The following is a 24,988-nucleotide window of genomic DNA, read 5'->3' on the forward strand; positions in this document are numbered from 1 at the left end:
CAGAAAAAGTACTTCCTCATTTAAGAAGGGAGGCTGGTTTGAACAGGACTCAGCCCAGTTCAACTGGGGTAAAACTTCATATTTATTGAAGACTACTTGGGACAGTCACAGTGGACAGACACTACATAAGGCCTCACTCCCCCTTAGCACGAGTCCATTGCTCTTGTGGAACAGCTCCTTGCTGTCCATCCCTGCCCCTGTGCAAGGCAGCTGCCCCATCAGGTGAGAACTGGATTGGTACAGAGCACTGACTCCCCAGGGATGCACTGTAACAACCTGTACTCACTCTCACACGAGTCAACATGGGAACAGGCTCTGGCTCCACATTCCAAGTCAGTTCTATATACAGTGGTAAGAGCACTTGAAATAAAGAGGCAGCAGCTGCTCTACATTCACCAGAAGGCTGGCTGAAGAGATGGTTCTCAAGGTATGGTTTGTGACAGATCTTACTCCACTGGAAGATCACATGAGGCTCGAAGGCAAGGAAAAGTTGAAATCAGGTGCCTTTGTGGGCTCGCTCCTCTACATAGAGCTGCATCTGGAGGAGAGAAACCAGCATCAGTCCTGTTTGGTGTACAGGTAGGTGAAAGGGGAAAAGCCTACAACAGGCTGAATAGGAAAGGTTTGTACCTTCCCCCGTAACCAGGGGGTTATTTTATTATGAGGAGTCTTGCCCTGCTTTGATTACTGGCACAGACACCTGCAAGGCTAAGCTGCTGCTCAGCAGTATTAAAGTTGTCACCCCACAGCAAACTGCAGAGCTGGTGTGAGAGCAGACAAAGCTCAGAACTACAGCAGGTTCAGCCACCTCTTGGTCAGATCTGCTCACCTTTAAGATGTCAGATGTCATGGTTTTCAGGGGGATGAGACGGGGGTCGTGCATGTGCACGTCCTGCTCGTCTGCGAGGATCCACGGGAAGTCCTGGGGGCAGGAACACAAGGTGTGTTACTGGCAGAGCCTGGCAGTGCTGCAAGGTGAGCTCTTCCTCAGTGTTAAGTGAATGAGAGAGTGAATGGCTGAGGAAGGAACTGGTAACTCAAACCTTCCACAACAGCAAAACTTAACACTTGCACACTTGGCCCTGAGACTCAGCATAACTGCCTTCAGTTACAGCATCAAACTATGATGTCAACCCTCTGCTTACTGCAAAGGGGACACCTCACTTCTTTAAAAGATACACTCTCAGCTGTCACGAGCTACCATGTTCTTCTGTCCCTTATACCAGCGTTTAACTGCAACTCCTGAATGCCTGGGGCATGGATTTCCATCCTGCCCTGGAAGTTTAAAGCTTGGCCTACTACACTCCCAGTTTCCATTACTAAGCAGTACAGAGCCATTGAAATAATTTTATACTTCGTTAGCTTTATTTATTGTGCCTTAGGACACATAATATAACTTGGCTCAGGAAAAAAAGTTTCCCTGTATCTGTGCAAGGATTCTTAAAAAAAAAATAAATAAATCTTGGTTTAGAAAGTGATCTATACACACTTTGATATTTATTTGTGCTCCCAAACCTACTAGTTACTTGAATCTTAGTCTGCCTTGCTCCTTATGCAGAATCAGGAGGATCATCAGGGGATGAGAGCTGCTTTTTATTGATTAAATTCAAATACCTGTTCTACATGCCTGAGCACTTCTAAGTGACTGATCAGGCACTGGGCAGTGAGTGCTGTTACAATCTGTTTCAGGGTCTGAAGCAGCCGTTGTCTGCAGTTGTGGCTGTGTGTGGTGGATGTGCTCCCACCTCACCAGCACAAACCATTTTAACCCACTTCAAGAACAGCTGTGAAGTGCCTCACATGACACTAAGTGCATGTTCAAAACATCTGTCAGCCTTAACCTCAGAGAGAACAAAACTCTGCTCTGCCCAGCCTTTGCTCTGCAGCTTCCCCCACACAGTCAGGTGTCACTCACCTTTATCACCTGGATCTTTTCCATGTTCCGTGTGGCAGCCTCCCGTGTGTGAACCAGAACTGTGAAGGTGCAACCTGAGAGAGAAAGGGCAGGTTCCAGCTCGGGGGACAGCTCCCAGGGGACGGGCCAAGCCAAGCAATGCCAAGCATGAGGCTGTTTGGATCCGAGGGACGTTTACCTGGGGGGTTGTTGTCCAGCACAGCGTCGCACACGCTGATTTTCAGGATGAAGGCACGGAGTAACTGCTCCACGTGGGACAGCAGGGACTCAGAACTGTGGAGGACACAGCAGTTGTTACTGGCACGCAGCAAAGGCCTGGAGCTGCTCCCAGAACAGCCCTCGGAGGCAGATGTTGGATGCCACGGGCAAGCAGGAGTGGAAACCTCACCTAATGGAAAGCAGAGGCGGCTGGGTGATCTCAAAGACAAATCTCTCCACCGGGTGGTGCTCTTTATCCAGGATTACAACCACGACTTTCTCCACATCATTCTGCAAAACAAAGATTAGAAAAATCCCTTCCTTAAAACAAGCTGTGTACTGCCCCCAGTGTGCTCTGATATAGTGGGAGTGCACTCCCATTATATTTGTTGGGGCTCACAGCACAAGCAGTTATCCAAAGCTTGAGCTCAGATTATCCTTAGCAATCAGAAAAATTGCTTTTGTAAAGCCATTTCTTGCTGGATTTTAAACTGACAGCTTGTGGCTAAGGCTGAGACAGATGGGTGTGCTAAATTGTGTTTCTCTAGATCCTGTTTTGGGACAAAGGAGGAGATGCAGCCATCTCACTGCATCCCTCAGGGATGGACACTGAGGGAGGTAAGAAACACTCAGACCATTGGCCAAACAGAGCAGCTTTGTACAACCACAGTGTACAGCTGATCTAATTCTGTTTTCTGAATATGCATTAAGATTGTCTGTGAAGAGCAAGGAATACAAAACCTGCCAGCAGCCTCCTGGAATGTTTCACAGGTCACACCTTTCTCTTACAAAAGCAACCAAACTGTTCTGCCAGGACAGGTGCTTAAACTGGGATGGATTCAAAAGCAGAATGTTAGAGTGCAGGATGATGTAACTGGAAATACACACACATATGTCCTCGGGTGCAAGTAGGAGATGCAGCAAAGCCTCAACTGCCAGAAAAGGTTACGGGTGTTGGGTTTAGTTTTGTCAGGAACTTTATCAGCTAATATAGTGTATATGGTAAATTAGTAAATAAAGGTTGCAATTAAGAGAGTATTTATGTTCTCTTACTTTCTGTCAGAGCCACTTGCAGTACTTTGGTCCCTGACTTGCTCTCACCTTCTCCAGCAGTGGCTTCACACAGTGCAGCGTGTCCTGGATGTACTGGTTCAGCTCTGGGTGGCAGGACATCTGTAGCAAACACAGGGAACAGTCAGAAGTGTATTTGATGTGAAGCAGGGCAATGCTAAAAGGGGAGATTTAAACAGAAGCACCAGTGTGTACAAGGCACTCCAGTCATGCTTCAAATACTGGTGAAAAATGCTGAGTTGCCCATTCAAACCAGCAATTCTTTCAGGGAAGGGTTAATCAGCTGAGGCAGATCACTGCACCCACACAGGTGTTGTCTATCAGGAATATACAGCCACAACAGCATATGGGGAACAGCATATTCCAACCATCCCTATTTCCTAGGAAACATGCTTTCCTGTTACCTCACTGCACAGAGCTGGGGAAGCCTTCTACTACTGCTGTCCATGACCTGCTTGTTCCATGAGCACTGCTGTATCCTCAGCTACAGGGCTGCTCTCCCTTATGACAGGAACTAATTTCCCTTCAAAAATGAGTTTGCACATTAAAACAATCACTTCCAGAGTATAAGTTTTTGTTCTAGTGACTGTTGACTGATCCTTGCTATTTTGCTTGTCCATGTGGCTGTCAGCTTCTGGGAAAATCTCCTACCTGGACAGGTACATTGTATTTTTTCCTCTTCTGAAAGATCCCAATGGGGTAAACTTCTCTGACGTACAAGATGAGGTGAACAGCCACTTCCAGGAATTCTGAAAGAACATCTGCAACAACTGGAAAACAGAAGTAAAGAATGCTGAAGAGGGGAGGGGGAAAGGGGGGAAAAGTAGAGCAATACCATAGACTCAGAGGAATTTTTTTTAAAGGTATTAATTTTTTTGTACATAAATTTCACCTGCACCCCCTTAGCTGCAGGAAGTTTAGGGACAGACCAACCCTCCAACAACATTTAGTGCCAAGGAGAAGGCTCACAGGGGCATCAGCTGCAGCTCAGCACAACACGTTACCTTGCCCAAAGTTCAGGTCCTGCCGTGTGAGGGTTGTCATCTTCCCCAGGCCCTGGAAGTAACAACAAAAGGAATGCTTATCCTTTGGCTGCTGTATTATGAACACAGTCAGGCCACGAAATCATCCACCTCTCCCATGCCCCTGCTGGCCTGCAGACAGGTGTGAGCACCCTCTGCAACCACAGCCCTCAGGGATCACCAGCAGTGCACAAACCACAGTGTTCTGGCTCACACCTCCAACTGAGAGATCACCCATAATTTAATTCCTGCTTTTTTTCCACTCTCTCTCTCCCTTTTTGGGACACAGGTAAGTTCAGACCAATACTTTTTAGTAGCACAAGAAACACTGGTTTTTTAAAGCTTCATATTCCTTTCCTTTTGTAGCCCCCATTTCCTACTCTAACACAAAAAATCCTCAGTTTTATGGGTTTATTCCCACACCACCATCATGAACCAACGCTCGTCCAGGCTTGGAGCTGCATCTTCCACTGACACATCACCACACAGGTTCTCATCTGCTGCCATTGCAACAGCTTCAGAGTCTGTCTCTCCAGTCCCAAGGAATCCAAACCCAAATTAAGTCAACATGGACTCTGTCACACAGGATTATGGAATATCTCAAGTTGTAAGAGACCCATGAGGATCATGGAGTTCAACTCTCTGCTCCTCTCAGGACTACCCAAAACTAAACCATGTGACTCAGGGCATCATCCAGATGCCCCTTGAACTCTGACAGGCTTGGTGCCACGACCACTTTCCTGGGGAGCCTGAAATTTGTGACACTTATAAAGGCCAGCACATTATTGTGCCAAATTGAGTATCACTGCCAACAGTCAAACAGCACACACTGGGGTTCAGCTTTCCAACAGCTTTCCCTACAGGGTGCAATCTGTGCCTTACACAATTTAAGACACAGTGTACATAATTACCTACTAGACTATTCTATCCACACTCTCTGCGTGCACAAAAACTAACCACCAATAGCAGCAACACTGTTGATGAGCTGTGTAGGTCTTTAAATGCCTCTGGAGCACCCTGGCTCCTCCAGTGTCCTACACAGACCTCTGCTGAACCAAAACCATTCCAATCAGCTCTTTAGACACTGATTTTCAAGTTGTTTCAGCTGCAACAAACCACATTTTTCAGACTTACAAAGAATTAGTTTAACCTTCACAAAATAGGGAGCTACCCTCATTTCCCTTTTTTTAAATCAGAATCCTATGACTGCATACAAAGACTTCCTGGAATATCAGTGATCTGCTACACTAAATAAAATTAAGATATCTAAGCATCTCTCTAGCCCTCCAGCTACAGTGACTATCACATTTGTACAAAAGATCTGATCTGTATCAGAGTAGCATAAACAATTTGTGTTTTCAGAGGTTTAGGTTCACGTCCTCATCTAAACATCATCCCTCCTTAAAGAGAGGCCCCAGTGAGGGAAGAGCATCCCAAGAGATCCACCCTTGCCTGCAGTCACAAGGTTGGAACTGGGCACCACACACTCAGCAACTGTGCAGGCAGGGAGATCGTGGAATCACAGAACAGTCTGGGCTGGAAGGGACCTTTAGGCTCATCTCGTTCCACCCCCTACAGCGGGCAGGGACACTTTCCACTGGAGAGGTTGCTCCAAGCCCTGTCCCACCTCCTTGGACACTTGCAGGGATGGGGGATATCACGCAACTCTAACTCATCACGTCCAACCTCCCCGTGTCCATACCCTGGGCCCCCAGGACAGCTGGCCCTGGCCCCAGCCGTGCCCTGCCCGCGGCTCGGCTCCCAGGGCAGGACGGAGCTGCCCGGCCCGCTCGGGTGTCTGTGACCCCGGGCAGGGGGGCTGGACCCCCGGGGCGCCCCGGACGGGGCTCCCGCATCGGCACGATCCCCCCGACCCGGTGTCTCCCCCCAGTCCCGCTGTCCCCACGCCCAGTGCCTCTATCCCCAGTGTCCCCCCACCCCACCCCACCCCGCTGTCTCCCCCCTGCCCCTGCTGTCCCTGTCCCAGCTGTCACCCCCGTTCCCCCTGGTCTCCCCGGTCCGTACCAGCCCCGCTGTTTCCTCCCCGTTCCCGCTGTCCCCCCTGTCCCCCCGCTCTGTACTGGCCCCGCTGTCCCCCCGTTCCGTACCGTTCCCGCTGTCCCCCCGGTCCGTGCCGTTCCCGCTGTCCCCGCTGTCCCCCCGGTCCGTGCCGTTCCCGCTGTCCCCGCTGTCCCCCCGGTCCGTACCGTTCCCGCTGTCCCCGCTGTCCCCCCGGTCCGTACCGTTCCCGCTGTCCCCGCTGTCCCCCCGGTCCGTACCGTTCCCGCTGTCCCCCCGGTCCGTACCGTTCCCGCTGTCCCCCCGGTCCGTACCGGTCCGTGCCGTTCCCTCCGCCCGTTTCTCTCCCGCCCAGCTCGGCGGGGACGGTGGCGGCGCGCGCGGGTGACGTCACGCGCTTGTGCCGAGCGCCCCCCAGCGGGCGGGAGGAGCGGGCGCGGGGCCGGCGCTGCCCCCCGAGGCCCCCGCGGGTCCCGGTGCCCCCCGTCCACCCCCGCGGTTCCCGCGGCTCCTCCGGCACGGCGGGGCTGGGGCGGGGAGCGAGGGGAACGCTGCGCCCCCGCTGGGTCGCTAACCCGCTCCGCGGCCGTAACGCCGGGGAGTCCCTGCGGGGAGCGGGGGCGCGGCGGGCGGACCCCGCTCACCTGCACGGCGGGGCGGGCTCCGCGCCCCCTTCACCCGCCCCGCGGCTGCCCCGCCTTTGTCTCCGTCCTTTGTCTGCCCCGTCCGTGCCCGGGGCAGGCACTGCTGCTGCCACCAGCACCCTGCGCTCCTGCACCTCCTTCTCCTCGGCGCCGGGCACCCCCGCGCCCTGCAGCCCCCCCTGCACCCTCCCGCAGCCCCCCGCACGCCCGGAGCCCCTCCCAGCCCCACCTCCTCCCGCACCATGCACCCCAGTCCCCCGGGATTCCCGGCGTCCCCGGTTCCTCTCCACATTCCCCCACTGCCTTCCCCCTGTCTCCTCCTCCTCTTGCTCCTGCTCCTCCTGCTCTCGGGTTTGAACACCCGCTGCCCCCGGCAGAACTGCCTCCCCTCCGCCGCTCGCACAGCCCTGCCCTGCCCTGCCTGCCGGGCTCCGCCAGCCCCGGACCTGCGGACAGGTAAGGCAGCGCTGCCCGCGCCGCGCTCCCCGAGCCCCGGGGCCGGCGGGGGATGCTCCGCCGAAACCGATTCCCTTCTGCCTTCGCGGGGGCTGCGAAGCAGTGCGGGGGCACTTTCCCACTTTCCGTGCGCCCCGGAGGAGACAAAGAGCGGGGTTTTCGGGGACCGCCGGTGCTGCCGCCGCCGGGACGCGCGCGGTGCCCCGGTCGCGGCAGCATCGCCCGGCGGTGCGAGCGAGCACCGATCCCGGACAGCGCCGGTGCCGGGGCGCGGTGCCTCTGGCCAGCCCTATTGTCACCGTGCCGGGAGCGGGCTTCGGGCTCTCCCGCTGCCGCCCGGTTCCCTCAGCGCCCGGTGCAGCGCAGGGTCACTGCTACTTCGGGGAGTCCTGCAAGCCCCCTCCCGAGATGGCTCTGCCCTTCCCTGGGAGCGAAGTCGCCTCGGACAGAGGCACCGTCCCTCTCGCGGGGGCTGAGCCCCTCGCACAAGCCACGGGCATGTCCCGGCTCCGGCCAGAGCTGCCGAGGGGCGAAGGAAGCTTTTCCCACGGAGTCATTGTACTTGCAGAGCCGTGCGCTGCCAGGCACCGAGCCCCTGGGCACCCGCGGGTTGTTCTCTGTTCTTCCTCTGTTGATAAAAGTGAGATCTCATTTCTGAATTAAATCAATTTGGCACCAGTTAATGGCTTATTACAGTTGGTAATTCATCACGTAGGATTTAAGTGACACTTATCCAATTCACACCTGAAGTCTTCCGTCAACTGGAGGGTTTAATGGAAGTGGTTTTGTATTCCCATCTCCTCTCCCTTGCAGAAGGAGGTATTAATTCTACACATTTGGTTCAAAGTGAGAATGTCATGCAAGGAAAAATGTTGAAAGCACAGCCCAACTGTTCTGCCAGTCAGGACACATCCACGTCTCCCCCCAGAGAAGATCAGGGCAGATCTGCCCCCATTCTTCCCTGTCACACTGGCAGGGGCTTTCCGGCCGGGTGAGCAATGACCTTTGCTATTGATTGTGTCCCATTTGTCACCAGGCATTGTGCATGAAACTGGAGAGTCCTCTCTGCCGTGCTGACAGCCAGCGACTATATCTTGGATGCTAATCTCAGGCTCATTGCTATTTTAATCTCATTATTGGGTAGAGTAGACTCTGATAGCAGGTCGCCTGTGATGGCTATGTCAGCCACTCCTTGGAGTCCCAGAGGAAGCAGAGCAGAGGGTACTGCATATTCATTCATGTGCCCCTCTTCCCCTTCAATGCAGTGGCTTGCTGGGCTGCTCTGTCCCTGGAGGATGTTGTGCTGGGAAGCTCTCAGGGCAGGTTGGGAAGAGGCTCGGGAGAAGGGGTGGCACGGCTGTGGTTGAAGGTGAGAGGCACCTGAAGGTGTCCAGTGTCCATCAGAGCCGGGGTGCTGGAGCTCAGCAGTGACTTAGTGACTAGCTCACAAGCTGAGCTGCAGGAGAGGGAGTTCCCTGGGCCGTGCTGTGTGAACAAGTCACTTTTGTCCTGATTAGGAGGGCAGAGAGCCAGAGCTGACCAGTGAGGGGAGTCCCAGCTCCAGCCCTTCAACTGATGCTGGGTGAATCACATTTCAAGTGGTCATGGATACGAATGACCCCAGGGAGATTTTTCTGAAGGCACAAGGGCACCTACAGCTACCCCTTAACCCCCTGCAAGCCCGAATCTCTCTGTTGTCTCTTGTGCCAGTAGTGTGTTAGTGAATTGGCCCCTTTCTACAATGGAGTGCTGTTTGGGGATGGCAGGGAGGGAGGGAAAACAACACAGGCAAAGGAAAGCAGATGTTTCAAAGGGTGGGGACAATATTCAAGTAACCTAAATATCAGCAGAGGGGAAATCTCTCACACTACAGTCATGAGGGACAAAGAAACTGCGGAGTCAGGTAAATATGAAAGGCAAAGTAAGGAGGAAAGGTGACAATAGATACAGGAAACCTAAGAAAGGAGGGCAGCTCTGAAGAGGAACCCAAAAGGGCTGGAGATCTGTGAGCAGGGAATTCTGCAGTTCTGACATCCCAACGATGTCTGTACCAGCAGGGGAAAAAAATTCCCTATAAATTGAGTATGCAAGAAGTGTTGGAGAGAATAAAAGTGTTACTACTTTTGCCCTGGGGAGGAAAAGAGAAGGGTGAATGTAAGATTACCTGCCTGCTTTGGGGGACCCTAGAAAGCTGGAAGGGAGCCTTTAGAAAATGGGAAGGTCTCTTGGCAGATTGTTTATGAAGCTTCCCAGCATTTGCCTCCAGAAACAGAAAAACAGATGGAAAGAGACCCAGCAGGGAAGTGAAATCTCATTTATCTGCACAATGCCATCCTCCTGGCTCCAGCCAGCTCTCTGCATGTCAGCTACCATAGAGCCTACCCCATCCATTCTGCTCCAGGCCTTCCCAAGCCCATCCATCACCCTTTGGCTTCTTATTTACAGGCAGCCTGGCACACGAAGCCAGGTTTATTGTCTGTCATCCCTGCCACACAGGCACATACACACAACACCCATGTAGATGCACACACACTCAGTCTATTGCTGCAGCTTGGGATTGTCTGGAGTCCAGGAAATCTTTATGCATGTCTGCCAAAGACTGAGCTTATCGGAGCCAAAAAGAAATCTGGCCCAGCATACGTGCTTGGGTCTAGCTTGGTTCAGCCCTTGAGCATACAAACTGCATCATTTGCAGTCTGGGGTGCTAAAGGATCTTGACAGTCTCCCAGTTCAAGGGTTTTGTTCCTCTTGGCTGTGACATGAAGAACATATGTGAGAAGTTAAAGCTATGGCTGTCAGGTATAACGTGAGATACATGAATGAAGGTGGATCATCTGATGTTGCTGCTTTGTGAAATACAGAACAAATGCAGCAGGGGCAGTTTCAGAGCCTATTTCAGAGCCAAGGTGACACAACTGTATTTATAGGGAGAAAACATGCCTGAGTTTCTTTGTACCTTCTCAGTACATGGCTGCCTTGCAGGATTATGAGCAGAGGGCAGAGGAATAGCAATGGTACCAGTGAGTCCAGAGAAAGAGACTTCCCACAGGGAAAGTTACTCAATATGCAAAAAAACCCCCTAATTTCCCTTACAGGATTGTAACCATCCACTACTAACCCAAAATAGATCAGAAATAGTGGCTGAGACAGCACTGCAACTCAGTCCTGAGCCTGCACCCTGGACAGCTCTAAGGCCTTATCTTTGCTGTACAGGTGTTCTTGTGAGAAGGCAGATTTGCTGCCTCAGGTGGCTTGTAATCCTGAGGGTCTATAAAAGAAGTGCAGGCATGGGGTGGAGCAAGGGGGATGTAGGTCTGGTGTAAAGAACTATAGGGCAGCTTAACTTGGCAAGTACTTCAGCTATTTCCTTTATTAACATATGAACCCTAAGAATAGGATGGGTTTGGGGCTTGTTGTAACATGTCTCTTTGTTTAGAGCAATTTAGGAAAGGCATCTCCTTACAAGGCCAGGCTTCTTTCTGCCTGGCAGAATTTCACCTTTGCAGAAAAGGTGCACCACAGTGTGAGAGCCTTGCTGTCACCTACATCAGCAAGCCCAGGGCTAGGTGGTCCTGCCAGAGGAGAGGGTGAAGTTAACTTTGGTGCTCAGACATTAAGGAGCCTGAGCACTGAAAACTAGGGATGCTGTTGTGTTATCTAGCTGTGTCTGGAAGTGTGGATTTTATAGCTTTGGTAGGGTAAGAAAAATGAAGGAGGTAGGGAGAGGTTTCTGAAGTTAAAGGTAGATCATGGCATGGAAACAAGTGATTAAGGAGAGGGCTGAGACTCATTTGCCTCTAGCACAGCAGTGTTGCATTAACCCTAGGTACCCAAACTTAGCCATGCACCAGTTTGGTTTAGCAAACAGCTCAGATCTCCCCTGACAACAGTGTAATACAGGTATTTGTCTGCATTATTAATGCAAGATTCCCAGTGACAGTAACACAGCATGTCAACCTGCCCCTCTGCCAGTGCAGAGATGAGGCAATCCGTGTGCTCTAGCTGCACTTTCATCCCATGTCATGCCAACAAGACAGCTGGGCGTCTTAAATAAATGCCCCCCACACTTGGAAACAGACCTTCTGTTTAACTGCCCTGCAGCATTAAGCTGCCTCCAAGCTCCTGCTGAAAACCAAAATGTGCAGCTTGTGTGTGTCAGGTTCACCATCAAAGGGCCCATGTCTGTGAGAGCGAGATTGGAGACACCCTCACCCTCTCTTTGCACTTGTTCTCTCCTCTTGGTATTTTGCCTGCAGATGAAAAGGTAAGATGCTCTTTCTGGCTCTTTGAGTTGTTCTGAGTGATGCCTTAATCCAGCTGGTTTGCTCTGGTTTTTAAAGAGAAAATCCTAGGAAAAGAAACGAAGACCCCATGGTCTGGGGAAAAAACAAATGACCCCATGCAGAGCCTGCATGTTGCTGGGTTGCTGTTTTTTCCATTGGTTTTGAAGCAGGACTTGATATGCTTTGTTAATAGATTTAGCTGTCAGTCTGGTTTTCCTTTGTTCCAGGTAGCTGCCAATAAAATACTATTTCATAGTGTTATGCCTTCAGCAAATGAGCTTCCCAGCACCTCCTAAATCAAGCAGCAGTTTGTTGTCCTTTGTGACCAGTAGAAGAACCTGCTTTTCGGACATTGCATAAAGAAAAGGCCCCTGTCCTGCCTACCTCTTTCCAGGGGAGGGCTGAACTGAAAACTTGCTCCCAGGCTCTGAGCAACAACAGAGAGGAATCTTGGAAAGGCAGAATTGGCTGGTGAATGTGTGAACAGGCTTTTTTTCAGTTAATGGGATAAAGGCATCTCCCTCTAAACTCATAAGATGCTCGCTGTGGCTGCTGTCATGGCAGAGCTTTCACTCACAAAAGACTCAAAACACTCCACACCTGTCTCAGAGGTGCAAAGGAAGAGCCCAGGCTATTCTTAGGGTGTCTCCTGTCAGCTCCACAAAACAGCTCAGAGGTTGGCCTCAGAGGTTGTTACCTGCCCTTCCCAGGTGACAATGGCTGGTCAAACAGCCAAGCACCTGGAGAGGGAGTGCAAACCATTGCAATTAAGCAGCAAAGTGGTTCACTGGGTGAACAGATGGAAATCAGGTGCAGCTGGGATGGGTGCAGGAAGGAAGGGGAGGAGGTTGAGTGAAAAACCATGGCTGTAACTCTGACAGTATTTCTCAAATGTAAGCATGGGCCTGGTGTTTTGGCAGTCAGTGTTGCAGGGAACTTTGGCTTTAAGCATGTCTTCCTGCTGCCCAGAGTGAGAGGGACAGTCTGAGAAAGCTGCCCCAAAGGAAAAGGCTGCACTGGAAATGCTGCAAATCCCTTTCTCCTTTCTGTGGGAAATAACAGAGGAGAATGACTTAATTAGGGAATGCTCTGACTTGTGCAATGTCCCAAAGCCATGTCTTGTAACACAAACACAGGGATGAAGGAAGACCTTCAAAAATATGACAGTGAGAACAGCCTGCAGACACAGTGCTGAGGGACTTGGTCTCAATATTCTTTGGATTTAAATTACCCTCCCAGTGGCAGCCTTGTCTGGTGGGGTGAAGTGTGACCTGTGTAGGGTCAAGGAGGGAAAGTGGGACAAACTAGAGAAACCTCAGTCTGCCTCCCTGCCTCTTGATCTTTAGACCAGCATCCCCTGCTCTGCTGACAGCAGATTTATTTCTCTGCTATGCCATGAAGTATCAGCACAAAATTTTCAGCGCTTTTTCTTCCCTTGACCAATTTCAGCCACCCTGAAGCAGTGTGTGAGTGTGTGTGAATGTCTTTGGCTTGAGCTGCTCAGGGCTGTTGCTGGTCCTGCGAGGCCACCATCTGCCCCCAGTTTTGTTCATCTTGACATCTTCATTGCAAGGAAACCAGCTGTGAGGAGGGGCCAGTGCCAGCCAGGCCCAGGATGCCAACCTGGCAGCAAACAGCCCTGGCCAGACAGCTAATGCTGTGCCTGGGCTCAGGGACTGTGGCCAGCAGGAGCCAGCCCCCCCCCAGCCCCTCAGATGGTGGGCTGTGAATGGGAGGGTAGGGGGGCTCGTGAGGAATCAAAGGGAAATGTCCTGCTGATTGATGGCCTCATTTGCACATGAAACTGGGACCTCTCAGCCCTGCAGGCCCTGCACGTGTGTCTCAGCTGCTGTAGCCAGGGCTGGGAGAGAAGGGTAACCAAGGAGGGAATAACTCACTTCCAGCTCTGGATATATATAGTGTTTTTCATCTAAGTGTCCTAGGACTGAATCTTGATGGCCTTTACCCTTCCTAAACGTTGGTTGCTTATTTTTTTCTTTTTTTTTAATTGCAGGTGAGGCAGAGCACCCAGGATATGGCAACTCAAAGCCCAGGAACACATCCTTGTTCTGTTCAGGGCTGCTGCTGGTCCCTCTGTCACCAGCTGCCGTCTCCACTGCCGACGCTCCACTGCCCATCCTGAGGGTCTCTTCCCCGGCCAGTCGCCCTCTAGTCGAAGGCATGGGCATGGACCCTCTCCTTCTTAGCCAGGCCATGCTTATGGCCTGGCTAAGAAGGAGAGGGTCCATGCCATGCCTTCGAGAGGGCGACTGGCCGGGGAAGAGACCCTCAGGATGGGCAGTGGAGCGTCGGCAGTGGAGGAGCTGGTGACAGAGGGACAGCCAGCAGCCCTGAAACAGAACAAGGATGTGTTCCTGGGCTTTGAGTTGCCATATCCTGAGAGGGAGAACCAGTCCCCGGGCTCGGAGAGGGGGAAGAAGCAGAACCGGGAGCACCGGCGGAACAGCCGCAGGGACAGGCTGAAACACCACCGAGGTGTGTGAGCTCCGGGGGCTGGAGGGGCACTGGGAATGAGTGTCACTGGTGTGAGGGCAAGGAGATGCAGCTGTGGCTGAGCCACATGGCTGTGTGGAGGGTGTGGGGGGTGTGCCTGCTCTGGGGAGAAATCTGCCAGACAAAAGAGGCACAAGAAAAAAGGAGAACTCCAGAACCAGAGGGTTTTAGTGCTGGCTGTAATTTTGTGAAAATGACCTGGTTTGCCTCACAGGGAGAGGACTCAGAGAGTCCCTGGGTCTTGAGGGGTTGTTTTGGGGTGGCCTGCTTTGTTGTTTTCAAAACATGACCAGAACTAGAAATAATACAATCCCCCCATTTCACTTGAAGACCAGTTTCTTCTCATCAGAGCTTGTATTCTTCTATGTTTATGCTGAACAAAAAAAAAAAAAATATAAATTTTGCCCATGTAAAATTGCACTAATGACTTTGAAATGTTGTTTAGTTTTGGCTGAGACTGCTTTCCTTTGCAGGTCAGGTTGTGGGTGTGTGTCTCTGTGGTATGCTCTGCTCAGTGTGGTAAATCTTGAGTTCGGTTAAAGCCAGGCAATTTATGTCAGTCTACACTGTGTGACAAGCTGGGTGTCACATCCCTGAGTTTCAGCTATCACTCCTCCCTACCTCAGTAAGAAGAGCTCTCTTGTTTTCTCAGGGGACTGACTAAACGACTCATGTTAAGCAATAAAGAGGAGTATGCAACAAAGCTGGTTTGAAGCAATATTTGCAGACTACAAACAGGTCTTGTTTCTTGGGTTTAACTTAAGGTCTGTATTTAAATTAATACTTATGAAAAACAGGGATAAGCCTGTGAAGATAGGAATTTCAATTTAGGAGCTAAAATAACTCACTACTAAAATCAAATAAGAACATATTCACAGGTATTTGCAGCAGCTTAATCCATTAGTTTAAAATGGTGAAACAGGTACATTTTGCACTCTTGAGACCAGAAGAAGACATCTTTTTCTTCTTAGGCAGGAGATAGACATGCCTTCAAGAAGGTGTAATTACATATGTCTTAAATGTATGAAAGTCAAGCTGCATATACTCTGGACCTGATCTATCACTTTATTAGCTCAGTACTCTGTTTTGCACTGGCCTAAAGAGCAGCTCAGGGTTGTGGATGGATGAAATCTGAATCCCTTTGGCTCAAACCTATGGCACTCAGAGAAAAGGGATGAGAAATCCAATGCTGCTGTGCCTGTTGCCCTCTGCAGGGAAGACTCCTGATGCTGGGCCAAGCTCCCTGTACAAGAAACCTGAAAGCTTTGAAGAACAGTTTCAGAACCTCCAGGCAGAGGAAGCTACAAGTCTGACTCCCACTGTGCTCCTCATCACTGCCCTGGACCAAGCTGTTTCCACGGAAGAGCCTCCTGTTCTTCCAGCCACCTCACCACGGTCACAGGTAGAGCTGGTAACTGCTCTGTCCCTCCAAGCCCTGTCTGTCCCTCATCTGTCCATGTCCCTTGAGCTTCATGGACTTGAGAGCCCTTGGCTGCAGAGCCACCATATCCTAATGCTCCTTGCTCGCCTTTTGTCCTCACACAGAAGCAGTGGAAACTTCCCTCTTGGCTTCAGCTGCAGCAAGGGAAAGCTCTTCCCTTTTGAAAATGAGATGCCAAGAATTCCCGATGGACAAGGCAGGGGTGGAGGGGGAATCATAAGGCCTTTATAATGTTTAAAAGCACCATAAAAATCTGCAAAGACTTCAGTGTCACTCCAGAATTGTAACCCGTTGTCTGTCTGGTTTCTTGCGGTTTGCAGGCCCGCCTCAGGCAAGATGGGGATGTGATGCCCACCCTAGATATGGCACTCTTTGACTGGACAGATTATGAGGATCTCAAACCAGAAATGTGGCCATCTGCTAAAAAGAAAGGTGCTAAACCTCCCCGTCCTCTTTCCCAAAAGTCACCCTTGTAAGGCTTGTCCCATGGTTAGTGTTCCCAGATGTGCTGAAGGACATGAGATCATAGTGTGGGGAAAGAGAGAAGCAGCATAATGCTGATTGTGTTTTATGCTCAGTTTCAGAATGTTTCTCATTTTGGATGCATAGTTTGAGGGCGGAGGAAAAAATGATAGATGGAGGGTTGAGAAAGAGGGAGGAGATTAGACTATGAAGGTTTAGAGTTCCAACTCTAGAAGTTTGAGGCTGTTTTTACCCTGGAACAATATTCTCTCCAGAATGAAAACACCAGCATGAAATTTTCTGTCAGCATCTGTTTCTTTTCCATAGAAAAGCGCCGCAGTAAGAGCCCCAGCAGTGGAAATGAAACTGTGACAGCTGAAGGGGAGCCATGTGATCACCACCTTGACTGCCTCCCAGGTCAGGATCGGCTTGGCAGAGGCATTTCTCCAAACATGGGATTGTTTGAAATGTATCCTGATTCCTGCTGCTGATAGGAAGTGTCACCAAGGGAAGGGCAGGGCTCTCCAGGCCGTTGTAGGAACAGATGATGCCTGTGTGATGGAGCTGTCAGGGGTGTCAGTACTCCCTCAGGGAAGGGGGTACATGAGCTGTGCTGACCCTTGTCCCTGTGTTGCAGGCTCTTGCTGTGACCTGCGTGAGCACCTCTGCAAACCCCACAATCGAGGCCTTAACAACAAGTGTTATGATGACTGTATGTGCACTGAAGGTGAGTCCAGCTCTTTGCTCTCCCCCGTTGTAGTTGACAGCATTGACTTGGAATAATGGTTTGTATGTGAAAATAGGAGCTAAGCTCTGCTGCTCTTAGCTTAGCCTTTCCCTGCCACTGACTCACAGTGTGGCTGTTGAGTCATCTTGTTTTCCCTCATGAAAACAAAAATTAATCATATCTACAAACCTAATAGAAGCGGCCACAATACATTAACACTTCAGTGGTGCTTTCAAGTATCACAGGCTATAAAACCAGACTGTTTTGCATGACCTTGTGCCTAACGTGTCTTTCCTGAGATAATTTCAGCTGAGCCTGTAGCAATTCAGTAGATGTGGGAAGGACACAGGTGTTTGTTTCTTAAAGCTGTTTCTGAAGAACCCAGCCCTTGCTAGACAGGTGCATTACAAAGATGTTGAAAGGCACTCTTCTAGACTGAACATGGTTGAGGCAGCTCCAGGCACTGCGTCTTGTCTGCCAGAACAAAACTCTGGTTGCCAAGTTTTGTGACCAGTGATTTGACCAGGTCATTCACCTGTTTTTACCCAGTTAAACAGGCAGCTTCCCTGGAGTTGCAGTGTTAAATGATAATCTTCACCTTGGCTGTGTTGTGTGACACCTGAAGGTCCTCATCAGAGGTGCCCTTCTGATAGATTAGCCTAGAAAAGTGTTTCTGCAAGCCTAATGAGGGCTGCCCCAGGCCCTGCTTTATCCTTAAGCTAGTTATAAGTTGATGCCAAATGTGCATCCTCTGTAGCATTAAAAAGATCCCCAGAGATGGAAGATCCAGATAAGACAAGAGGCTTAGATAAGAGCAGAGCTCTGATCTTGTGTGCTCTCCTTCTGGGAGGCCACACTGCCCTGGGGGGATTGGTAATGAGGGGCACAAACCCAACTTTGAGGTAGCTGGTCTCAGTGTGGCCCAGGGACATGCACTCCAAAGGCTGCTCTGTGACCTGTGACATCCTCTGGCTCTCTGGTGTACAGCTGAGGACAGTTTTGGGCTGTCTCATTATACAAGCTATAAATCCCCAGCCTGCCTTGCTCTGGGGGTGCTGGCACTGTTGCTATCTGCTGCCTGCTCTGGAAGGTAAAAGAGCTGCAGTTTCAGCTCCTGCCAAGCCCAATGTCCAGATCCTGGGCTACTGAAAAGCAGGGCTTTTGTGAGAATTATTTACCCACAGGCTGTACCCCTGTCTGGCCCAACTAGCTATGCATTCTGGTGTAACAAAGTCAGACAATAGACACCAAAAAATATATCTATTGGTGCCAGCAACCAATTTGTTACCCTGACCAGAGGCTCCCATTGCCTTCCACTGCCATGGGAGAATATGTACTCATGGTTTTTGCAAATAAAATGCCTTTTTTCCCCTTAGTATTCATCAATGCTATATCAGATAGCTTCCTTCAAACCCTGCACTTTGAGTCCAAACCAGACAAATTGAAGGAGATGAGCAGTGAGCTTTGGATCAGACCTCCCAGTAATAGCACTTCAAAGTCTTTTCCCTCCTCTTTTGAAGCTTCAGGGAAATAAATAGCAAGGGGAGGTCCCAAGCAGTTGCTGCTGCACATTAAGTCTATAGTAATTTCCCAATGGAGAGATCACTTAGACAGTAATGGGAAGTAATAGGGGGAAACCAAGCAGGGCTTCCATAAAATCACTGGAAACAATTGGAATAATTCATTGGTATTTCAAGAAGCCAGTGAAACCTGCCTGAACCAATGAATCCCAAACCAGAACAGGGAGCCAAGCAGAATGCCAGGGCCCGGAGAGCAGTGTGAGGCATTTCTCTGCCACCCCATCTGACACAGCCCAGGGACTGGCCCCAGTGCAGCAGGGTCTGTCAGAGGGCTGGTTGGGTGGTGTTCCTGCTGCATGAGCCCCGGTCCTTCCTCACTTGTGTGTGTCTTTTCCACAGGGCTCCGCTGTTACGCCAAATTCCACCGGAACCGAAGAGTGACCCGGAGGAAAGGGCGCTGTGTGGAGCCCGAGTCGGCCAACGGAGAGCAGGGATCCTTCATCAATGTTTAGGAGGGTGGGACTCCTGCCCGGAGGGTTGGGAGCTGGGCTCAAAGCTTCACACCTAGCAATGGGAATTAGAGGAAAAAGTTGAGCAAATGACTGGAGCTGCAGGCTCTGGACGTGCCAGGTTCCAGCTGGGCTGAAACTCATGTTATTTATAAATAGAGTGGCCTCAGCCTTTTCAGTAGCAGACTGCATTCCCCCTGCCTTCCCTCAGCACATTCGTGCCACTGAGTTGGGTCCCCCTCTCCCAGTTGGTAAGAAATGATCATTACTCCCGTTCTGATGGTCCTGGCAGGAACAGGCTCTGCAGTTTCCTTTCTTCCTCTCAAAGGAGTTAAGATGTGGAAGATTCTTCATGGCAGAGGAAATATGAGCTTAAACTTTACCCCTTAATTATTACTTGAGAATAAAGGTAGGTTGCCCTTAAGAATTGGAGGTTCCTAGAAGAGAGGAAACTTGTAGCCTCCAGATGGAATCAAAGATGGGAAATGGATGAGCAGGAACCTGGCTGTCTAGATAAGAGAGGACCCTCTGACAGAGCTCTTGCTCTCTCCCTTTTTCACTGCTTTAGACATATTCCCCAGCTGTTACACACTACCACTTCCTACCTGTCATCTTTGGGACCATCCGGTCCCACTCCATCCTTCCTTCCTTTCTTGCTTCCAGAGAACCACCTGGTTTCTGCAAGGATGTGGCAAAACATCCCAGCCTGCAGCTCTCACTCATTTAGTTATCCTGCCAAGTCTGTTATTTTTAATGATTATTTTTAGGAGCTTTCTGGGGAAGTGATAGTTTTCCTAGTGAGCCAAAAATAAAGTTTTTGGTAACAGGAGATAGGGACAGGCTGTTCCATTGTAGTAAATCCTGTGACATGTTGCATGTGTGTTTCCATGATATGTAAATAAAGATATGATAGATATCCTTTGTGCAACTCTTTTGCTTCTTTGACTGCACACAAGGATGTGGCAGAAAAGCCAGTAAGGGAGCTGGTCAGCAGGTAGCACTGATGATATCAAGTAACCACAGAGCAATTGTGCTACTTGATAGAAAAATTTCTCTACCCAAGGTAGAGACAAGCTTCCCTCTGTCCTCACTCAAATTGCAGCTAACAGTTTCTGCCTGCTGTAGGCATCCAGATGTTTAAAACTTCTTTATATTAATACTTAATCGCTGACTTCAGTGATATATTGGAGCAACACAGGCTACCTGTGTTAAACTGCAGTAGTGTTAGTTGGTAAAAATGTTCTTTTCTACTGCTAACACTGCACTACCCTGACTTCTGGGGGGACACAGCTCTGTCATCTTCCATATTGAAGAACCTGGAGATGTACAGCACTTTCTGTAAGAATAGAAATATTAATCCTGGTGCTGAACCCTCTTTACATAGCCTTCCTAAACCCCTCTGTGTTCCATTTAGGTAGGCAAACCTCCATTTTGCACTCCTGTTTATGCTGTAGTGTCACTGCATTGTGCATTCACTCAAAGGCTGCTAACATAATACTTTGCATCTCTAATATAATGAGTGCCCAGTCATGGCTACAGAGAGGTGCTGTGAATACAACATCAGTTCTGACCTGCACTGCTAAAGGAGGAATTTGTACAGGAGCATTTGGGCAAAACCTACCACAGGGTTGCTTGTAGCTATTTAGATTTCTGCTTCCAGCATGACACTCAGCCCAAAAGGCACGAGTTACAAAAGGTGGTTTGGCTCCAGCTCGATGCCACGGCAGCAAGGATTCAATTTGTTAACCCAGGGAGAGCAATGCAGCCCCTCCCTCAGCCCAGATGCAGAATAGTGGGTGGTGCTGCCAGTGCCATTGTCAGTGGAAGCATAAAGGGAAAAAAGGCTCCTAATTGATCACAGTCAATTGCAGAGCTCTCAGCCCCTTGTCTCTTGTGACACCGATGAAAACCACATGCACAGCCATTGTCAAAAGCAGGTTTGATATCACAGTGTGGTGCTTTCCAGGGTAGGAGCCGAGATCTGGGTGGAACAGAGCAACTGAAAGGAAGCAGGAAATTTTGCAGGGTCTTTATCCTTGGTGATTCAGGTATTCCTCGCCCCTTACACTACACACTGAATCCTTGTAGGATCATGGACAGTGTTTTGGTCAAGACTTTGGTGCAAATCCAACTACAAGCAGGCTTAAACAGCAAGTCTGAATTTTAAGCCAGAGCTTTTAGATGCCAAAAGGAGACTTGTTCCGTCCGCTCTTGCTTTTTCAGCTTTCGGTCTGCTATTAACTCTGAATATAAAGAACAGATTATTCTTAATTGGTGGGATTAGTTAAATGTGTAAGGTCAGTGAAAATTGAGTTAGTTATTGCCCATCAAATCATGGGATTACTGGATTTATTGCTCACAGTGGAGTTTCAGAAAGAGAGCCCGTGACCAAACCTCATTCCCTGTGAATGAAGCTGTGGTGTTGCAGGGGTGGGGAGGGTGAGCAGTGGGCCAGGCACGTGCTGCACAGCCACAGCAGCGTGAAAAGAACCAGCCTGAATTATGTATCAGCCACATCAACCACTGACTTCGCAATTGCAGAGCAAAGGAAAGCTGTTGAGTAAATAACATGCCAAGGAGTGGAATGCAAGAGCAGCCTGTGATGTAAAACCACAGGGCAACATTTGTACAAGTCCAACCCACTTGTGAGTGTAGCAAAGCTTTTTAGTGCCGCTCTGTGCTGTCTCAAGGGCACGACAGCAGCTGCAGAGCGATACTATCTCTGGGTTATGCTCAGCAACTTTCCCCTTCTTTCCCAGTATGTCCCAGTCACACTGCAGTCAGTGACAGTTCTGCCTGTGGGGAGCATTAGGTCTGAACGAGAGAGGGACACAAATACGAAGTAAGTCTTGATTTATATGTTCTTCTCAACTGGTTGTTTGAGAAACTCAAATTAGGAATTCACACAAGCCCAACTTCTCTACTGCCCCCAGAGATTTTAAGCCAGAGCTCTTGCAAGATTTTCTATTGTCTTGAAAGGACTTTGGATTGGGCCCAGACCAGCCATAGCAGGGCTCTGTGCAATAATTTTTAAAGCTAATTGCAGAGCATGCAAGAGAGAGGAGTGACAGAGTACCACACAAACTCCTGCTCTACAGCTACTGCTGTTACCAGCCAGTCCAAGGGTTACACATCATTTTAAATCACTTCTCCAAGGGTGACAATCAGACATGGAAAAGAGGGGACAGCGTGCAGATTTGACATAATTGTCTCAGCAGCTGCCTGCTCTGCAAATGCTGTTGAATCTTGGGGATGTTGCTGGCAGTTCTCAAAATTATGACTGCAAGAGAGACAAGGAGTGGAAGCACAAATTAAAACACTTGGGAATCATTCTGTCTCAGGTCTGTAAGAGTCTGCATTCATTTTAGCTTGGGGGTGTTTTATTGAAACCCTCTCTCCTCCTTTCCTCCCCCAGTAATTACCCTGTTGTCAATCCACAGTGTGTGAAAGTGCTTCAATTTCAAACCCATGCTACACCAAATTGTTCACGTCCATGCCAGTCACTCCCTGCTACATAAAGCCTGGAAAAAACATTGCTTGCATGCTTTTTATCAGAAAAAATACGAGGGCTGTTGTTTTCTTGGAATGTACTGAGTGAGCATATGCACTCCATAAACCCACTTCTGGTGTGTCAGTTCATTTTCTAGAGTGTCAGTGAATCTTGAAGAGTAGTCCCTCAGTGATACCTCAAAGCTCTACTTAGATTTTAGAAAATCAGAGGAGCAGCTTCTCACTGCTGAGATTGGAAAGGACTTTCAAGTGTGGTTGTCAAGATACCACATTAGTGTGACCCTCTCCACTCCCCAAATCACCTTGCCATAGCCTCATTTGCAGTGAAGTTGCAGGAGGAGGCTCCCCACCAGCATTACAAAATGCCTTCAGTCTCCCCTCCAATCCAGGTAATGTTTCTGCTTGCCTATTGTCCACTGGGATTTAAAAGGGAGTTTGTAGAGCCAGGCAAATTCTATGTGCCCTTCCTCACTGCTTATTCAGAAAGGCTCCATGGCTAATATATGTATTTGTGCTGAGCTGGTGCCTTCACTGCTCTCAGCTCCATAGCCAGGGGCACAACTGAGACACTGCTGTCAGCTGCAGCCTTTAGTTACCTTCTGAGCAGACCCCAAGAGAGGGGTGAGAAGGGCAGAACTATGAGGGGTGAGCTTGTCTCTATTCCCATGGGCCAGGTAAGGACAGCAGGAGCAACTGTATCAACTCCTTTACTTCCCTGTGGAATTGCTTCACCTTACCCACCAAGGGTAGAGTGTCCTGAAAATGCAAAGGAAGGCATTTCTGCCTTATTAGCCTCACTTTTATGCTGTCAGGAAGGGAGCCAGCTGTATATTAGGCTTTCACTCAGTCTGCACAAGGCATATCACCAATTGGCATAAAGCAGCTAATTGCTGGATATTAGTTGCAGTGAGCTGAACTCACCTGGACGAGTCTTCTAGTCACAAAAATCTCCATGTCCTGTTTCCAGTCTCCTGGATTGCCTGCTTCTCCCTGCAGCTCTTCTTTAACTTGCTGGCTTGTCTTTCTCTCCATGTTTGTGTTGCTTTATGAAGCCTGGGGAAGGGAACAGAGACAATTTACAAGGTACAAGCAGCACAAGGCAGAGATAAAAACCAACCAGCCCCCAGATCTCATAGGTGTGAGAGACGTGCAAATGCATAATGTCTGTCATAGCCCTCATTGTTTTCACATCCACGAGATCATTAAGACATTTCTGAGTCCCTTGAGTGCATGACATGCAAGCCCAAGATATAATAAGCAGGGCTGAATTAATTGCACAATACATTGATGAACAAAATGAAGTAAAGTGCTTTTATTCTACAAGGGGAAAGGAATGCTTTGCGTTAAACAGCGGTCACATCAATCCCAATTATGGCTCAGGCTGCATAAATGATAATGAGACTGTCTCACTCAGACTGAGTGAGAATGCTGAAGGGAGCAAAGACACCCACACACTGCTGCATCCAAACAGTGCTTATCATTCAGCTGGGACAGTGGGATTTGCCTTTATAGCAAACAGTTCTCCTTTGACAGATACCTGTCCTGGCAGAAGGGCATCCCAGTGCACTTCACACCCAATACTGAGCCAGCAAAATGGCTATTCAGTCTCTCTTTATCCTTGCCCCCACTCCAGGTGTCCAATCTTTTTTTAGGGTAAACACCATCTTTTTTTTTTAGGGTAAACCTTGTCCTTGACATTATTGGAACCACTAGCATTGATGACATTTGATGCCACTACTTCTGTGAATAGAGGCAAGACTTCCCTACAAGACACAGAAACGTGTCCCTGAAAGACACAGTAATGGAAATGAAGTCACAGCTGATGTGTCATGTGGCAATAGATGAATTATATTTCAATCTTTCATTTGAAAGTGACACATTCAGAGGTTCCTCAGGGGACTTTTGGTTTTTTACTGCTGTTCTCAGCTATGCAGACAGTCAGTTTTGTTCTGATGCTTCCTCTGGTTAGCATCTTCTAGGTTGTTTCATTTTGGCAATTAATGCCTTGGGAGATCTGGAAGCATGCTGCACACAAGCAGCCAGCAGCATTCAGGGCATGGTGAAGGACAAGCTTGTGGCTTGCTTAAGAATGTCTGAGGGCAAGTTCAGCACTGCATGATTCTCATGCATGCTCTTGCTTGAACTGGAAATGAGACTGAAGGATGACTCATGAATTTCCACATACAGCCCTGCAATGAACCCCTGACCCTGCTCATCCCTTAGAGGCCCCATCTTTTCCTTAAGAAATGACAAGAAAGGAACTGACCTAGTCAGACATTGCAGTCTTACACTGCAGACAAGTAAAGCACATATTGGGCAAGGAAGGGAGGGTTTGGGAGGTGTCATCCTGGCTTTTGGGTTCTGTTTGTTCATCTGCCATACTTAGGGCTGCTGGTATGAACTGGACAAGGAATGGGAAGTTATACTTGAACTGTGTGGGGTTGGGTTGGTCACTTACCAACTCCCCTAGCTTTAAAATGGAACAAGTTTTCTTTCAGAATGAGAAATGAAGAACTTGCGATTTGTACTAGACCTTCATGCAAAGAGTTCAGTCATCTAGTTCTAGAAAAAAATCTAGGGCCAAAGGAAGCCACTAAGTACCTGCCAGCCATTCTAGACACCTGGCACAACCCCGAACACTGACCTGAACTTGGCTTGGCTATTGGGCGACACAGCTGAGCACATTCAGCACCTTGA

General features: G+C 49.4%; 2 protein-coding genes across 6 annotated transcripts; one reads left to right on the top strand and one right to left on the bottom strand.

Moving 5' to 3' along the window:
* Positions 1–64: 64 nt before the first annotated feature.
* Positions 65–23,234, bottom strand: MAD2L2 (mitotic arrest deficient 2 like 2). 5 transcript variants are annotated; one of them, XM_064678600.1, is made up of 9 exons: positions 23,213–23,234; positions 4,189–4,240; positions 3,836–3,954; positions 3,215–3,286; positions 2,304–2,404; positions 2,094–2,188; positions 1,916–1,989; positions 830–922; positions 65–538 (listed from the first exon to the last, which is right to left on the bottom strand). In XM_064678600.1, the coding sequence occupies exons 2-9, from the start codon at positions 4,226–4,228 to the stop codon at positions 497–499; spliced, it is 636 nt and encodes a 211-aa protein (XP_064534670.1). In that variant the 5' UTR covers positions 4,229–4,240; positions 23,213–23,234; the 3' UTR covers positions 65–496. The 5 variants fall into 5 exon arrangements, with proteins under 5 accessions (XP_064534670.1, XP_064534675.1, XP_064534671.1 ...); XM_064678605.1 differs by lacking the exon at positions 23,213–23,234 and adding an exon at positions 6,513–6,580; XM_064678601.1 differs by lacking the exon at positions 23,213–23,234 and adding an exon at positions 6,550–6,575.
* Positions 13,834–19,697, top strand: DRAXIN (dorsal inhibitory axon guidance protein). The gene is made up of 6 exons (XM_064678598.1): positions 13,834–14,104; positions 15,337–15,524; positions 15,884–15,995; positions 16,353–16,442; positions 16,663–16,752; positions 18,672–19,697. The coding sequence occupies exons 1-6, from the start codon at positions 13,861–13,863 to the stop codon at positions 18,782–18,784; spliced, it is 837 nt and encodes a 278-aa protein (XP_064534668.1). The 5' UTR covers positions 13,834–13,860; the 3' UTR covers positions 18,785–19,697.
* Positions 23,235–24,988: the final 1,754 nt, after the last annotated feature.

The sequence above is a fragment of the Pseudopipra pipra genome, chromosome 22 (assembly GCF_036250125.1).
Source record: "Pseudopipra pipra isolate bDixPip1 chromosome 22, bDixPip1.hap1, whole genome shotgun sequence".
Taxonomy (NCBI): domain Eukaryota; kingdom Metazoa; phylum Chordata; class Aves; order Passeriformes; family Pipridae; genus Pseudopipra; species Pseudopipra pipra.

Bases quoted from the DNA above. Each gene is read 5' to 3' on its own strand.
- MAD2L2 (XM_064678600.1), bottom strand. From the start codon at position 4,228: ATGACAACCCTCACACGGCAGGACCTGAACTTTGGGCAAG. The intron at 2,189-2,303 runs GTGAGGTTTCCA...TGTCCTCCACAG, and splicing joins CCGCCTCTGCTTTCCATTAG to TTCTGAGTCCCTGCTGTCCC. The intron at 923-1,915 runs GTGAGTGACACC...TCCTGCCCCCAG, and splicing joins AAAAGATCCAGGTGATAAAG to GACTTCCCGTGGATCCTCGC.
- DRAXIN (XM_064678598.1), top strand. From the start codon at position 13,861: ATGCCTTCGAGAGGGCGACTGGCCGGGGAAGAGACCCTCAGGATGGGC. The intron at 14,105-15,336 runs GTGTGTGAGCTC...TGCCCTCTGCAG, and splicing joins CAGGCTGAAACACCACCGAG to GGAAGACTCCTGATGCTGGG. The intron at 15,525-15,883 runs GTAGAGCTGGTA...TGCGGTTTGCAG, and splicing joins CCACCTCACCACGGTCACAG to GCCCGCCTCAGGCAAGATGG.